This window comes from Hydra vulgaris, chromosome 09 (genome assembly GCF_038396675.1).
Source record: "Hydra vulgaris chromosome 09, alternate assembly HydraT2T_AEP".
Lineage (NCBI taxonomy): Eukaryota > Metazoa > Cnidaria > Hydrozoa > Anthoathecata > Hydridae > Hydra > Hydra vulgaris.
In genome coordinates this window covers 6,787,501-6,807,041 of record NC_088928.1, presented here as the reverse complement: position 1 = coordinate 6,807,041, position 19,541 = coordinate 6,787,501, and the positions used below count along the sequence as shown (strand labels likewise).

The following is a 19,541-nucleotide window of genomic DNA, read 5'->3' as shown; positions in this document are numbered from 1 at the left end:
TTGAAGTTTGTTTTGGATAGTAACAAAAATGTTGTTTAAGATATTTAAAAGTAGTTTGATCTGTGATAATATTTTCTTTCAATTTAAGTTTGAGAGTTGAATTATAGTAAGATGGTTTTATAAATTTAAATTTAGAAAATAATTTAGTTTTAGTAATAATCTCTACATTTGGTGCATTTTTATACAAATTATTTTTAATGGAAATAGATAAGTATGCCATTGGTGATTCATGATTTTAATTTAAGTTTAATTTGCTATGTAGTTAGTTTTTTGTATGGACCATGCTGGTCTAATATGCTTTCAAATGTTTTTAAAAGAAAACTCATAGATTGATTTACATCATCATCTTTATTAGTATAGAGATCCTAGTTAATGTTGGAAATATCTTCAATAAAACTATTTTTATTAAATTTCTTGAAGCATTGCCTGTAAGATATACTTTTTTTAAGGTGGTTAGTTTTTCTAAGAATGCAGATAAATTGTACCATATAATCAGATATTGAAATAGTAAAATTGCCAGAGGTTTGGTTAGGTTAATTGAAGTTTATAAAAATATCATCAATAAGTTTCTGTGATTTAGCTGTTATGCGCGTTGGTAAAATATTTATTAGGTGTAATAAAAAAGAAACAACTGAGTCAAGGTAGCTAGATGTATGATTTGATTCATTTTATCTTACTATACCCATATTGAAATCTCCATAAGAAAAATAGAAGAGCACCCCGTTTTTTAGCATCAGTGGGGCTATGCTCAATGTTAAAACCATTTATAGATATGCTAGTTATATTTGTATCATTAACTTATATATTTGACTCAGTAATATTTATTGCCACAGGTATTAAGAGTGCTAATAAAACTGCAGAGATCATCAATGTGATATGGTAAGGAAAAAATGTTGAGATAAATATAAAGATCAAAGTTAGGATTATTATTTTTATTGAAATCTATGGTGTCATAGTATTTACAATTATTTGAACCTTGGGGATTATTTAGATCTGTAATTGTATTTCATGGAATTGATGTATACACCAAGTATACATCATACTATAGCTTCAAGAGAATATAGTAAATTAGTATTCTTGCGCAATTGTGTGTTTGATCAAGCTTTTAGTCAGATAGAGAAATGAAATATTCTTAGATGGCATAAAAAGATACTAGAAGTGTAAAACAATTTGGTTACATTTAGTATAAAACCAGAAAAAAACGAAGTTTGTTAGATAAAATATAGCTTGTAAACATTAATGTAAAATAATAATAAATTCAAAGAGATGAGAGATAATAATTCAGTGGGATATAGTGACACATGCATATATATGTGTATATGTATATACATATATACATACATATATATATATATATACATATATATATGTATATATATATATGTGTATATATATATATATATATATATATATATATATATATATATATATATATATATATATATATATATATATATATATATATATATATGTATATATATATTATGTATATACAAGGTCATATGATTCCCAATATTTTAATAGTTAAGAATATAAAAATTTAATAGTAAGCAATCGTATTTAGTCTCTATCCAAATATATATATTCCGTTTTCTGCAAAAAAAAATTCTACTACTGTCGGTTTCAGCAGTCATTCCATAACCAGTATTTACTTTTAAGTCTAAAAATTCTGTATGAGCAATGCTTATATATTTTATAAATTATTTTCAATTCAAAATCTTCTGAATCTTGTATAATATTATTGTATTTTACTTCATTGCATATTATAATAACAGTTGAACAATGGTCATTCTCCATGTTTTAGCCATGATATTTCAAAAGAAGTTATACAACGATTTTATTCTACTGTAATTTTTTTCAACTAAATACATTTTTGTTGTTGTTGTTATTTTTTATGCTGACTGATTAATTAAAATATAGTTTAAACTGAAATAATTTAAGTTTGATGTTTTGTTATAAATTTAATATTTTAATGTTTGTTATAAAAGAAGAAGAAGAGGTTATCCAATAAAATCTGCCTTCTAAAAGCATCTGAAGTTTTTTTATAAAGCCGAATATCATCAATATATTAAAGCGAGTTTTTAAAAGTGATAATATTAAAAACTTTTATAATAACAAAAAAGATAACAGAAGTATTTTATGGAAGTGGCAGTTCAAGTAGAAAAAAAAACACCATTTGTGAATTCTTTTCCCAGCTTAGCAAGTCCAAGTCATTTTAATGCATGGTATCTTCTATAAATATAAAGTAATTTTTTTTTTTTTTTTTTTTTTTGGGTTTAGATGCCCAAAGAAGTCCTAACGGTCTTGTCACAAAGCACCGCAGAAGTTCATTTAACCAGGAAGTTCACACCTCCTTCCATACCGTGATGCAAAAATATGTCCAGAGCTCGTTTCGAACCTGGATCTCCTGCTTATCAAGCAAGTGCTCTAACCACTGCGCCACGGCCACATAAATTCGATCTTTGGTATTTTGGTTTTTCATCCATAGCATCTAATTGTATGTTATCTAAGAGCATGTTTTGTTCGAAAAGGTTATATTAATGTTCTTCAAGTTTTGATATTTCACCTGGTCAAATAAACAAAACCCTACATTCGAAACTATAAACAGCTGTATGATAAAATTTTAATATTCTCAATCTATTTGATTTCATAACTACATTTACAACTGATATTAGACATGAAATGATTAGATAGTGACCTTAAATATAATAATCACATTTGAAGTTCAAAATTATTGCAACAAAGTTCTGTCCTTGTTTTGAAAATAAAAGAAGATATAATCTCATCAGTTATAAACATTTATTTGTGAGCAGCAAAGTGACCCGAAAAATAACGTCAACCAAAAAAGAACGAATTATTAATTAATGGTATTTAGAAAGAAATTTGAATTTTTTTATTTCACTCACTTTATACAAAATTAACTTAAATATTCTCGCGCTTAATTAGATAGTAGTAGGTACAAATTATTAAACGACTGGAATTTTAACTATTATTTAATTTCAATTGTTTATTGCCTTTATATCATGTAAAATATTCTTAAATTATTAGATTAATAGCTATTTAGAAAAAATTAAAATAAAATTTTGTTAACTTACTACTAAATAACGTTGTGCCCTAGGTTAGGTTCCCATTAATTTAGAAATAATTTTAACTCGTAAAGGCCTCTAATATTGAGTTATAAATAGCCTACAACCCATTTGCCACCACAGTGAAGGTAAAAAATAAGAATTTGAGAGATTACAATATATTACAACATATTAATAAAATAAAAGATACATCGAAGGTGAAAATCCCCTCAGATATATAAAAAATTTAAAAAGAGTTTTTTTTAAACAAAGTTTATCATTGATTCACAATTTTAAAACCGAACTTTTAAACTTACTATAGATCTTTTAGAAATATACTTTATTTAAACATAAACACTTTGATTTTTATAAAGAAAATAATTTTTGTGACATAGCAAAACACGTTACTTAAAGCTAATAATAAAGTTAATAAAACATGACAAGTTTATTTTTGGAAAACAATAGAATTATCAGGTAAAACAGCTAAGGTCAGCTAAACAAGAATACTCTCAAGACTATATTCACATTATATTAAAGTATGTTTTATTGTTTATATATATTTTGTACTCTTTTTCTCATTGCAACAACAGGCTACATAAAATAATTTACCCTTATACAGATTTCATTATAAAAAACCAACCCGGAAGTGGAACAATGGTAAAGAAAAAACAATTAAGCAGTTGCTAGTGTAATTTTTTTATTTATTCAATCATAAAATGATTAGGTTTTATATCTATTGTAACATCAGTGTTTTTAAATTTAGTAAATATTGTTAATTTATTACAAATTTAACACAAAATGTTTTATCTTTTTATGTTAGTATAAAAAATTGAATCCGCGTAGCTAAACCAACTACCAAAAAGTTCAAATAATTGAAACACAAAAAAAAATTTAGTTTTAACGCTCAAATAATGAGTAAAGGTATTTTAAAAATTGTAAACAAATCAGAAAAAAATGAACTTTTTTTTGCTTATATTTCTTTAATATTGAAACATTTGTTATTATGTTCAAGATAATAATTTAAGTAATTAATTTATGTATAAACGTACTTAACTCAATAAATAATTAAAAACGTATATTATGACCTAGAATATACAAATAACTGGCTTTTTAATTACATTTTTTCTGCTGCTCAGGGTCTGGAGCCATTTTTTAATTTCTCAAGTTTATAAAATCTTACTGCGCTTGCGTATAATGACTTTTTTCTAATATCTAAACGTCCGTGATGTATGTATGTGCATATCATTCAATGTAAATTTAAAAAAGAGTCAAAGTAGGTATATTCTAAGAAAATTATTTTAGTTTCAAAAAAATATATATTTAGAATATTAGTCTTTTGAATTAAAAAAGTTGCGAATATACCTCTAACTTTGACGACAATAAACACCGGGTTGATTAATTAAAAAGATATATTTCTAAATGTTAAAAAACAAATTTCTAGTATTTTTTTTTTTTAAAAGTAAATATTTTTCAAATATTTGCATTTTATTCTCTTTTAAACTTTAACGTAAAACTAAACTACGTTCTTTAGATTTTTAGGCCTATCGTTTTATATAATAATTACTCTTAAAAATCAATAAAAGTTGCACAATGATATGAAATTATAAAAAAACAACGTTATAAAAGTTGTTCGAGCGACAACGATATTTTTCTGTTTTGTATGATAATTTGAAATGTGTTCATAATTTTACCTGCTATCAAATCAAGAGGCTTTTTTAAGAATAAAATGAGGGGACGAATCCCTAAAAACTACCAACTCCTGCTTAAAAAAAAAAATGTGCAAAACTAAAGGATTGCCGCCTGAAATGTATCAAATGCTGACTAGCCAACTATACTCCAAAAAAAATGAATATAAATTGAAAGTCGCCTTCTTTGGGGAGGGGAGCGTTACAAACTACATGAACCGCATGCACCATCATAAAATTGTCTCTGATCAAATTTCAACAAAGCTATCTACTTTTCGAAGATTTGTGTTTAATATCAACATTCAAGCCATATATTTCCACATCTCAAAACCTCTTTTTAAATGTTTTGTGTAATAACCAAATAAACCTAATGTACTGTGTAAGTAAGAAGATATTGGATTACGAATATAACTTTTGCTTTTAGATTAAAATGTTTTTTTGAAGTGTCGAATTATAAAGATCAAGAAAATATTGACGTGTTTTTTGTTCATTTTTTTGTATCTTATATGGAATGGGAATTTGCATAGGAATTCCTTGAGAAAATTCCCCAGTTATTATTAAATCATATTTTCTATAAGTTTGATGGTGTTGAACTTGAATATATTATACTTTTTTTGACTTTGTGTGAAAAAAATTTTTTAACTTTTGAAATTGGCAATATATTACTTCGATCAAATGAACCTATTTTAGTTGTTCTTATTCCCCCATATCCATATTAAAAACTTTTTCAAAATCAACATCAGACGAACAATTATTGTGCATAAAAAATGAAGAAGGCTTATATATGTTTAATACTGCTGCTGGCCCGATCTCTCGCGCTCATTGTTCGTGTATTGGCGATTCACATTTAAAACAAGATGTTTCACATGAAAAATGTGAAACATGTTGCTGTTAATATGTTAGCAAGACAAAAATAAATGACTTCAAGGATTTTAAAGTAAAACACACAAAAGGTTTGTTTATTATTTAATGATTGATAATATAGTGTTAACTAAGCTCGTTGGAGGTTTATTCTGTTGAAAAATCTGTTGAAAAAAAATTTTTTAATTTATTAAAATAAATGACTCTCTTCTCTTTTTTAACTGAATTTTAACGCTGCAGTAGCAGATAGGCTGCTGCTGCAGTAGCAGATATGCTGCTGCTGCAGTAGCAGATACGCTGCTGCTGCAGCAGAATAAAAGTTGTAACTGCAGTTGAAACACAACGCAACTGCAGTAGAAAAACAACCCAACTGAAGCAGAAACACAACGCAACTGCAGAAATATAAAAAAGTTTTACAGCATATCCCAGCATAAAGACAAAGCGAGAATCTTTGCAAAAAATGTTTACAATTGTTGAAAAGTTTTTTTTATTATTTTGATTAATTTTCAACTTTGGGTCACCGACATATAAATGACCGTTTTCATAATAAGAAGGATTTTCAAACTAGTTGCAATCTTGCCCCTATTTTCCTTAATATTAATTAAATGAAATCTTTTGTATTTTTTCTAGATAAACTAGAGTTATTAAAATGAAAAAACATCTTTATGGCTCACTAAGTTTTATTGGTCTACTTTTATTCGTATTTATTTTAAGCTGTATGTACTGTATATACCACAGAAAATATTCTCATAGTTCCCGTTAGTTTTTCTTTTTTGCAAGCATTTTAACTAACAATTTAATTATTAAGTCATGCGATTTTGATTTTATATGCTTTTTTTCTGTGCAAAAATATTTTTTAAATTTGTTGTTAGTGTATATATTTTGCAATTCTAATTTATTTTAGGTCCTCTTTATCAAGCAGATGAAAAAGACGAATTTATAAAGGAAATAAAAATAGCCACCAACGTTTAATAAAATATTTTTGTTCTTATGATGTAGTTTATTTATAGCATGTGTGTAAAATATAGATATTAATAAGATAATGTATACCAATATATCTTTGAGATCTAAGTAAACATTTTTCTTTTTTTTTTTGCTGTTTGATGCAAGAGTATTTACTTAAACGACTGCATGTGTTTAAACTCGATAAATGAACAAACTCGATAAATAAATAAACTCGATAAATAGATCAGTGATTTCTAGATATCAATCTAGATCATAATTTTCAAATAATAACTTTTGTTGTTGTTGATATTAACATTAATAACACATTCAGTATTCGGGGTACTTCAAAAAGAGACTTTTAAAACGAATTATTTAAAGTATATTTTGAGGAGATGTCCGATACAAAAATCTAACTTGAAACTTCCCAAAGAAATTCCCTAAAAACTAAGTTAGTAAATTTACTTACGGCGTTGTTTTTGCTAATGTTTTTCTTTGTTTAGTTGGCTTCTTAGTGTATTGTCTTACTAGCAATTTGAAAACACCAATATATTTCAAAAATCAAAAGTTTTATTGATTTCTGTAGAGATACAATCATAGTTAGAGAAAGAGAGAGAAAGAGAGAGAGAGAGAGAGAGAGAGAGAGAGAGAGTGAGAGAGAGAGAAAGAGAGAGAGAGAGTAAACTTTGGCATAAAAGAATGTTATTAAGTGCTTCCTCTTTTTTTTTTTTTTTTTTTTGCATTTTTAATGAATTAAGTAACACGGTGAAAGTTATCTACATTGCGCAAAAGTTAGGTTTTAATATATAAACAATTTCTTGCGTAACTCACTCAACTTAAAGTTTGTTTTATGACAAAATTTATCAATTGTGGCAAAAATAAAAACAAATTAATTTTTGCAACAATTGTTGTACAACGAAATAATATAAATGTTGTTCAACATTCCTATAAGTTAGAAACCAGACTTTAATAAAGTTAGAATTTTTACATTAATATTTATACGAAATCGTATCTCACTTATGATATGTGAGGCACTCTGCAAATAAACAAATAATATGAAAAAAATAATGTTTTATAAAGCATATTTTGCATATTTGAACTACACAAAATTGATTTTGTTAACGTTTTTAAAATTTTCTAATTTGTCTACAAAAATTCTTTCTAACTTTATAATCTAAAATATAATAATAGTTATACAGTTTAGGTGCCTAAAACATATTTTTGAGCATTGTTTTGGTCAACTTAATTTTGACATGTCATCATTTATGTGAAAATCCATATTTTTTACATAAAGTATGATATCTTATTATTTTGGTGAAAGATTTCGAAAAAGCTTAGTGATTTTTTTTCATTTTTTCAAAGTCTTCTTTAAAATGATTTTTTTTTTACAATAATACTTTTTTATTTTATTTTTATTCTTGTTAACTATATGATGATATTTATAATTAGATAAATTGAGTACGCATATAAGAACTGCCAGGAACAAGAAGCAAACTCTCTCAGTCTTTCAAGTTAAAAATATATAAAAATGTATATAACAACAATCATAACATAGGTATATCAATTGTTTTAGTAAATCATATGATATTATAAATTTTCAATTAAATTTAAATAAAATTATATTTTTAATATTTAATTAATTATATTTATATAATTAATTATATTTAATTGAATATATAAACGAATAGCTAATTATATTTATATAATTAATTAATTATATTTAACAATATATTTATCATTTAATTTGCAAGTAATTATTACAATAAAACTTGCGAAAAATTAAATAATAAATTTATTGCTTTCATCTATTTTTAAAGTCATTATTTAATAAGAACTGTTTTTTCAATATGGGGGTTATGAACTTGGAATTTCAGAACTGTTTTTTATAAGGAATGTTATTTATCATAGAAATGGTTGTCCATTCGATTAACTAATATTCGTCGATTTGACGTTTTCGTCTGTTCTAAATTTAGCAGTATTTAGTAAACTTAATTATTAGAGCAACAAAGTTAACATTTGAAAACTTAAGACGAATATTTATAAAGTATTTCACTCAAGTTAAGCTAAAATATATAAGAAAAAAAACACTATAATAATGCATTTTTTGAAAGTGTAAATTTAAAAGAATATAAAAATTACAATAGAGGTAACTTCAATTTATATAAATAACCTGTTTTTAGAGATTACAAACCACTTTTGTTGCATTTTTAACCTTCAAACTTAACATTATCATATAGTGCATTTTTATCTCTTTAACTAATCGGTCTGATTGCATGCGTTATCATGAGATATTCTTTTACAATTTTTTGATATTCTTATGCATGTTAAATGTAACAGTTAAAAGAATTATTTTTAAAACACTAAGAGTTAATTGACCTTTATAATTTTTGAAACAATAACCTCACACCCTGAAAATCTGGGACCAAATGCTGAAATAATATCCCATCAAATTCCTTTTAACCAATGATTGTGTATGTTATAAGGTTCTCATAACACTAAAAACTGATATCATAGTTTAAAATAATTTAGCTTGGATATTTTGTGCAGAAAGTTAAATTTGACAGTTATTTAATGATAGATATCAGCTCTTAAAAATACATTTTCCTAGTTTTTAATTATCAAAGTGGTAATTGCTCACACCAAACTTTGTATAGGTTATTTATTTCAACCGATATTTTCAAACATTTTCAAAACAGAGAATTCACTCAGCATATTTCTATATATTGCTTACAAAATTTGCTATGCAAAAAAATAATTTATTTATGCGCGCTAAAAATTTGATTTCCATCATGCTTACGTTTGCCAAAAACCTAAAAGACTGTAAAAAATCCATTTTGCTTAATCTATATAAAAAAAGCAGACAGGCACCCTGAAAACTTGAAAGCCTAATGCTGATGAAAAATCCCATCAAAATCTTTTATAGTGGTGATACTCTATACCATAAAGTATCCATAATGAGATTTGAAAAAGTTCTATTGAAATCCAACGGAGTTAATAACATTTTTCTACAACTGATATTTATCTCAAGTTATAACAAGTTATGACTTCTCCCAAAAAAAATTATTTCACTCAAAAAAGTCTAAATATAAAATAGAATTACACAGAAATCCTGTATTACTTTATTACTCTTTTTTTTAATTAACAAACATATTGGCCGTAAAAACACTGCTCAACAAATAATTCTGGCGACACAACATTTTTCAGATTCTTCTTATTCGAATTTTTGCATCTTGGTCCATCTCCGTGCAGTTGGTTCGCTCTTTTTTGCTTTTGTAACCAACAACACAGTTTAGGAATCGATGAGAGTAATCGGGATGAGAAGCATCTTTTTTGTATCTTTCCCAATGACTTTTGAAATACAGTCCCAGGCTAATTATTTTGATCTTAATAAACTGTAAAACATGATGAAAAACAGCATAAGCCTTTGAAATGACAGAAATCTGGAGCTTTAAAAAACTGGATTCAAAAGTTCTCTGAGGTTTACATGACGTTTTCCTTCTGTACAATAATGAGGATGTTATCGAGCTAGCACAGGAAAATATATTGTGCACCTTTTTTAGCTGCAGGAGTTTGTTGACTTGCTTGGCCTTCATTGATTTGTAGACGGTGTTTCTCTTTTCAATTGCTTTTGGCAATTTACAAATCAAACTATCACAATGTGCTGTTTGCCGTGTGATGATTTTTACATTAATTGAACTAAAATCTACAAGTCATGCTAATTCCAGAAGGCACACAACCAGCACTAAAGTTGAAAGTATTTGAGATCATCTCGTGAATTTTCTTCTGGTAAGGTTCTGTCAATTGCCTGTCTGCTTTTTTTCATACATATTAAAGTTTTTTGCGCAAGAAAATTAGATATATTTTGCATAGACTTAAGCAATAAGTACCAGATAGGGATAAACTGAGTAAATTCTCTCAGCTCACAAATATTGATTGAAATTCCAGATAGGCTCTTTATAAGTACCTATAAAAAATTTAACGTGATCATTTATCACTTTTGAACAACTTCGATAATTAAAAAATTGTAAAACGAGGTGATATCTATTATTAAATAACGGTCAAATTTAACTGCACAAAATATTTAAATCAAAATATCTCTGATGGATTTTAAACTATGATTTCAATTTTTGGTGTTATGAGAGCGTTATAATATACACAACCATTGGTTACAAGGATTTTGATGAGATATTTTTTCAGCGATAGGTCCTAGATTTATAGGGTGGGTAGAGTTAAATGAATTTGATCACGTAATACTAAGAATTTATTTGTTTACAGGTTTTCATAATATTTTCAACAGAAATTTAGTACCATTTAGTACCAAACTTATATTACAAGTTATCATAACATAAAACTTATATTACAAGTTATCATAACATCTAAAGCACTTTTTGAAGGAGAGCTCATTTCATTGGTTTTCCAAAAATAGCAACTTCCTGATACTATAACATTTTTGTAACATACACCTAGTCACAGAGAATAATAATTCCCAGTAGAAATTTTCAAAGTAGAAAAAAGTGCAGTATAAAGTTCTTTGCAATTTTAGGTAAAACTAGAATAAACGGGTATATATATATATATATATATATATATATATATATATATATATATATATATATATATATATATATATATATATATATAGTTCTTTGCAATTTTAGGTAAAACTAGAATAAACGGGTATATATATATATATATATATATATATATATATATATATATATATATATATATATATATATACATATATATATATATATATATATATATATATATATATATATATATATATATATATATATATATATATATATATATATATATATATATATATATATATATATATATATATATATATATATATATATATATATATATATATATATATATATATATATATATATATATATGGCCTAAATTCGTTTTTCATTTAAACTCGGTCTACGCATATGATTCAAACTCGTCTTTCTGTTAAATTCGGTTCTTGAAGAATTGCGGCCCACTCAGGTTTAAGAACCTCGCCGTTCCTTAAGCCTGAGTAGGCCACGGACGGATTTTTGCTAACTTTTTCCCGCCATAGTCTTGTGTGATCTATCACGTATTTAATAAGATATACATTTGATTGAGAAAAATTGTCTGGTTTTTTTTGATGTGGAAATATAAAAAAAAAAAAAAAAAAAAAACTTCTGTGTTGCGAAAGTATATTTCAGAATTTCAGATTTTATTTTTTAATCTTTTTTATTCAAAAAATTTTTAAAGGAAACTTCCGAAACAATAAGAACATTCTAAAACTTGTTCAATATTATTTTGAAATAGGAAATTCTAAATAGGAAATTCCAAAGGAATTTCCTATTTAAAGATTAAAGGTCCCGATTTTTTTTTTATACCTCTTATGCGATGCAATCATAATTACTTGAATTAAAATTTATATATTTTGAAGTTTACTTGTTAACAGCAATGGCAGTTACTTTTGGAATAATAATAATAGCTTACTTTGTGCAATTGACACTTCCTCTCCCCATTGAAAGTCAAATCGAATGCGTAAATAAGGACGAATTTAAAACTTTAGATGGTTCTTATTTACATTGCAAACTTTCTTGTCCGTGTCAAAATGATGATCAAAAGGAGGTCCATATCTCTTATGTCGGATGCCAGAAATGCTGCTGTGGTAATATCGATTGTAAACGTATTGAAAAAGCTCTTCAAGAGAACAACAAAAGTATATTTGTGTTCATGCTTTATGTCATGAATTTTTTATTATTATTTATTATATATTCATTAAAAAAAAAACAACTGAATTATTTAACCCCGCATAACTGTAAAGGTACCAGATATATATGAAGGGCTTATTGTGGAACAATGACAAGCCACACTTTTTTCAAAAATGAGTTATTTTATCGTTTTTACAATCATACATAGTATACGCAATAGCCAAAAAGATATTTAGGCATAATTCTTAATATTGGAGCTATAATTATAAAATCATCTTACTGTAAGCACTGATTTTAAAGATTTGAATAAAACTTAAAAGTCATTTTTTTCAAATATTTGTTTTTGTGGCTTGTCATTGTTTCACAATAAGCCCTTCATATATACACACACACACACAGATATATATATATATATATATATATATATATATATATATATATATATATATATATATATATATATATATATATATATATATATATATATATATATAAATATATATATATATATATATATATATATATATATATATATATATATATATATATATATATATATATATATATATATATATATATATATGTATGTACATCTTAATCTTCAACATTGTCATTAACCAAAATAAATCAAATATTATATCTCTAGTTCATGGGTCTGATCTTAATACCTTCTCAAAGAACTATTATTGGCAAATAAGTTTCATCTAATTTGACTCTTGAATCTAATGGACTTACCCTTTCTGCTATTCCAGTTAATCAGGTTAATTCATTTTTAGATATCCAAATCAATTTGACTTTTGCTGCTGAAGTCCTTTTTTAATTAAACTCTTGTATTTCTTGTTGTCTAGACAACATTCCTTTAATGGTCTAACATAATTGCTTTTACATTATTTGGTGTTTTTCTACATTAATTAATAATATAGAATGCAATCGATTGCTAAGTTAGTGCCTGCCAAGGTTACTTCTCTTTATTTTGCTTGCCATTTTATTTCTTTTGATTCCATTTTCCACCTCATAAATATCTTATTCGCCCCTGTATGAAATAATGTTGTCATTTTTTTGCTGGTTTTTATAATGATGCCATTTCTTTCCTAGACTAGGTCCAAAAACTCTAATAAAAACTAAATTAGATTAGTGTTTTTACTAATTTATTATTGCTCTGTTCTTTTAGAACATTGAGCACTCTGTTTGTTTATATATATATATATATATATATATATATATATATATATATATATATATATATATATATATATATATATATATATATATATATTTATATATATATATATATATATATATATATATATATATTTATATGTATATATATATATATATATATATTATATATATATATATATATATATATATATATATATATTTATATTTATATATATATATATATATATATATATATATATATATATATATATATATATATATATATATATATATATATATATATGTATATGTGTATATATATATATATATATAAATATATATATATATATATATATATATATATATATATATAATATATATATATATATATATATATATATATATAGCATTATGAAAACTTGTCTAAATTACTCAATCGTTGAAATGTTAACTTGCATTCTTATTTTTAAATAGTTTATATAACTAACTCATGTGCAGACACTAAAGTTTATTTAAATATTGTTTTATAATTAAATTTAGCACTTGAATATACACTGCAGGAAAATCAAAATCTGACAGATAATAATGCTAATCTAAAGAAAATATCTGAAGAGAAAGCAATAGCTCTCTATGAAAGCAACAAAAGTAGGATTTTATTTTCACAATATTTTACAATACTTTTTAAACTATTGTTAGTAATAAATGATAATTTTTATAATATTTAGTTTGTTTATGCCTAAATAATATTGTTTATATAAATAATAATAACATAATAATGTATTCTGGTTTTAAGTTTTATTAATTTAACATTTAATAATTTAATAATTTACAAATTAGTTTGTATATTATTAAGTTTATTTTATATTTTACAAACTAATTTGTAAATTAATAAATTATTTTCTTTCACATTATATATATAGTTCGTTGTTATAATAACAGGGATTTAAGAAGGTGACATACACAACGTATATGGTGATATAACAATATAAGGTTTATTTCATGTGCTCATGGTAAATCACAAACAAAATAATTTTGTTTTATAATTTACCATGAGCACATAAAAGCATCATTGATAATAGAGTATTATTAGGTTATCATCCATGGTTTTTATTTGCGTTTTTTTTTTTTTTTCATTTTTTGTCAACCTTGGAAAACAGTGTTTTTTCTATCCATGTTCCAATATCCATCAGCCTTTATGTCTCTCTTTTGAGCAGTAACTCTTCGAAATGAATACTGTTGTTTTAAATTCAAAGTTTTGTAACTATTATTTCAGATGGTTTTATCGATCTTGGCATATATCCTACACCAAAAATAAAAATACATTATAAGAAAAAATTAAATACATTTTTAATTTTTTTCTGCACCTTTTTTATAATCATTACTTTTTATAGCTAAATATCTTTTTCTTAGTATTTAAAAAGAACTGGGTGCCAACTTAGTTTTTTTAAAACATTAGTTACGTTTTCTAATTGTTTTGCCATTGCATCACCAAGTTATTTTATATTATGTTGATTACAGTTTATGTTTGCTATGTTTTTTTACAATTAATTTGAAATGATATGGTCAGTTCTTATGAAAAAAAAAGCTGATTTTTTTTTTGTTAAGAGCACTTAAGCTCTCAAACCAAGAGATATCTCATGTTGCCACACTTAAAGTACTGTATGTTTAATTTAGTATGAATATGTTCACATAAAAGTTATATTAGTGTAATGTTTTTATTATTTTATGATCATTACCATTATTTCATTTATATTATTATGATTTATATAGATAGGTTATTATGTATTAGGCTCTGTCCAACAAAATCCGAAATTTAAAAACTGATGGTTACTATTATGCTTAATTCAGTTAATTTATTAACAATAATATTTTAATATTATATACAAAATGCTCAACTTTCTTTTTAGAAAACAAAGTATTTGCATTCATCATAGCTATTTTGGTTTTATTTATTGCAGCCATCATAATCATAAATCGATGGAATAATGTTCGATGTGAGTATAATATTTAATTTTTTTTACAGCGTTGATTCAAAATAGCTCCAGATTTAAGGGTTTTTGTTCCTAGTATATATATATATATATATAATATATATATATATATATATATATATATATATATATATATATATATATATATATATATATATATATATATATATATATATATATATATATATACATATACATATATATATATATATATATGTATATATATATATATATATATATAAATATATATATATATATATATATATATATATATATATATATATATATATATATATATATATATATATATATATATATATATATATATATATACTACTGATTTAGGTGAGCATAGCCTGCTGCCGGGGGCTTTAATACATACATCAACTGACAAATAGCCTGACTTACAATGGAGTGCTGCTACATTGACTGAGGGTTTAGCTTGGACCAGCAATCTTTTAATTCATTATTCTTCGTTTTTTTCCTCTTTCTAAAAAAGCTATATTGACTTAGATAAGCAAAAAAGTGAGCAAATGTTTACATAAATGCTTATATATATGTATATATATATATATATATATATATATATATATATATATATATATATATATATATATATATATATATAATATAGTTCTATAGATTGTTGCATTTGGGAGTACGGAAAGAAAAAAACGATTCATATGCAAATAAATACGTCACTTTTAATTACTTCTGACTTTCGTCCAACATTTGCGTGTTGTCAGATGTCAAAAAGTTAAAACCATTAAATTAATTACAAGTTAATCGTATTTTAAAAAAACCTCAGAAATGCAAATTTAATTGACCAGAATGTTTTTAAAACATTCTGAATGTTTTTGATAATATAAACAATGTTTTTATCTTTATTTTTTTAGTAAAATGATTTTATTTTTATTTTTTTTAATAAAATGTTTTTGTTTTTATTTATTTTCACTGTAAATCATGCATGTAGTGTTGCTACATCAACTTTCTTATAGCCTGACTCGCAACAGAGTGCTGCTACATCGACTAACAAATTGCCTGACTCGCAACAGAGTGCTGCTAAATTGAATGACAAATAGCCTGACTCGCAATGGAGTGCTGTTATGTCAGCTATCTTACAGCCTGACTACAAGGGAGTACTGCTACATCGACTGAGGGTTTGGTTGGGGCAGGCATTCTATCAAGTAATAAAGAAAAAAATTCCGATCTTGCATTTTAACTTTTACTTTTTGTCAACTAAATACGGAAAAACTTTTTGACAACCAGTTAGGGGTTCTGTATATATATATATATATATATATATATATATATATATATATATATATATATATATATATATATATATATATATATATATCGTTTGATTTAGTGTTGTATTATAATAATACACAACTCTTGTTCGTTTAAAAGTGCTCAATATTTAGGAAATTTATTTTGGTTATATATAAATTTCTAAACAGAGCGATTTATAATTATAGTTAAAAACGATAAAGAAAAAACTTTTCATTATGGAACTTTAAGTTTCATGCCTAACGGCAATCATCAGCCATATATTACCTAATATATATGGTAATATATGGCTGATGATTGCCGTTAGGCATGAAACTTAAAGTTCCATAATAAAAAGTTTTTTCTTTATCGTTTTTAACTATATTTATATATATATATATATATATATATATATATATATATATATATATATATATATATATATATATATATATATATATATATATATATATATATGTATATATATATATATATGTATATATATATATATGTATATATATATATGTATATATATATATATATATATATATATATATATATGTATATATATATATATATATATATATATATATATATATATATATATATGTATATATATATATATATATATATATATATATATATGTATATAGTTAAATTATAGGAAGTCGCAAATGTCTCAATTACTGTAAATTTTCACACATTTGTGGAATTTGCAGACACTATTATAAAAAGAATTCTTTAGAAATGATTACTTATGCTTTTTTTAAAATGTTTTTTTAAAAAGGGTATTTAATGTAAATATTATTTGAACTCATTCATTTTTATAGTTTTTTAGGAGAAACTTATTTTCGTGCCTACATTTAGAAATTAATTCCGATTTTTTGTTTAATAAGCATTCTTGATTTGCATGTGTAATTATTTCAAATTTTTTATGTAGGCATAGTATGCATTTTTGGAAATATTGTTATATGCAAGCGCTGTTTTAAGGATGGACCAACTCAGTGTAAGTTCATCAATATTTTTCCCATTTAATTCCCATATATAGTTTGACAGTATTGTGTCTTTTGAATAATTTTTATTTTGAAAGATTGCTTTGATTGGCAAAACGTTATTTCCATTCACCCCCTGTTATGCCAATAAATTGTTTATCAGGTACATTTTTCGAGAAAACAACACGTTTATATACCAAATTTTTTGATAAACAACTTCCACTCATTGGACAATTGATTTTAAGTTTACAATTATAATTTTTCTGTAGATTTTTCATTTAGGATTACTTTTTTGTTTAACAAAGCATTATTATGATCTTTTATAATACTTTCCATATTTTTTGTGCAACTGTAGCTCACTTTAATTGTATTTCGATTAAAAACTTTATGTAATTTATTGGAGGGCAGGAAATGCTTATCGACCAATTTTTAAAACACTTTTCTTATATTAGTGGAAACATTTTTGGTATATGGGGGGTTGAACCATATTACATTTCTAGTTCTATTTCGGTTTTTGTATTCTTTTTTTCATGGTCAAATTTTAGTTTTCAAAACCACTTTTTCTAAGGGCATCTTCAAATATTTGTTTAGAGGAATCGAATACATTTTCATTAGAGGAGTTTTGGTTTAGTCTGTTATTAATTGAAATCGGAATTTGTTTTAGAATTTGGGGTGGATGATTTGAGTTAATATTAATATACAATAATTTATTGTTTGGTTTTTTAAAAGGCTTATATGAATTTTCAGAGAGGTTAAATGTGACATCAAGAAAATTCACAATTTTTAAATTTATGTTTATTTCGATTTGAAAGCCAATATTTTCAAAAGTTTTTATAATATCTTTTCTAATTTTATCGAGCTGTCAACCAGATTTTCTACGCATTACTATTAAACCATTGTCGCGATAAAGGCCTAAATCTTTTAGATTGATTATTTTACTTAATAAATCTAAAATATATAGTCCAACAAATTCACAAATTTCTGCTATGTCATTACTGCCCATTGTTACATCAAAGCAGTCATGTATGTTTTTCTTTTTCTAAGTTTCCTTATTAAAATAAAGTAAGGTTTTTCTACTATGTTTTATTATACGGATTGTGTCATCAGGAATAACTGTGTGGCTTTTTGCAAATTCAATTGTACTATCTAAAATATCTGCGGTTATTGAGAGGTAAAAATCATTAATGTCAAATTGAATAAATGTACAGTCATTTTTATTTTCGATTATGGAGAACCAATTTATAACATCAGTGGTATTTTTCCGCTGTTTCAAATTTAATTTATTTCTAAGAATATTATTAATTTTGTCCAATTTAATTTTGCTTCCATGTCCAATCTCACTCTTTGAGGGAACCAATAACCTACAAGGAAGTTTGTTTTGAAAATTTAGTTAATGGTCTTTTAGTGTTACGAAGGCTTGGGCAGGGGCAGTTGATTCGATTCTGTTATCAAGGTTTATTTTTTTAGCAATACTTTGTGCTTCTAAATTAATTGCGTTTTTCAAATTTTTAGGGGCTTTCTTATGAGAACTAGTAATATTGTCGCGTAAATTTTTTACATAGTTTTCTGTTGTGAGTTGGTAAATGTTATTTGTTTTATCAGCAAATGCCAAAATATTAGGGTTTGATTTAATTTTTTTAACATCTAACTTTAATTCTGTTTGAAATTCGTTTTTTATAGGGCGAAATGTAGAATACATTTTAAAGTTGTTTTAATATATATTAGGCTCATTATTAACATTTGCTGAGCACTCTTAATTGTATTTTAACATTCCGTGTAAATATGGAAACTAATAATTTCACTTGCTTGTTGAAAAATATACCTATACTAGATAAAAAAAGTTATACTTTTCTTTGATTGAAAA

The 19,541-nt window shown here is 24.5% G+C and overlaps 1 protein-coding gene across 1 annotated transcript in view; it reads left to right on the top strand.

The window, feature by feature from the left end:
- Positions 1 to 11,922: 11,922 nt before the first annotated feature.
- The window catches only part of LOC136084988 (uncharacterized), a 12,306-nt gene continuing 4,687 nt past the window's right edge, over positions 11,923 to 19,541 (top strand). Inside the window, exons 1-3 of the mRNA XM_065806380.1 lie at positions 11,923 to 12,269; positions 13,963 to 14,067; positions 15,330 to 15,416. Coding sequence (XP_065662452.1) covers positions 12,008 to 12,269; positions 13,963 to 14,067; positions 15,330 to 15,416 — 454 coding nt within the window. The 5' untranslated portion in view covers positions 11,923 to 12,007. The remainder of the gene's footprint in view (positions 12,270 to 13,962; positions 14,068 to 15,329; positions 15,417 to 19,541) is intronic.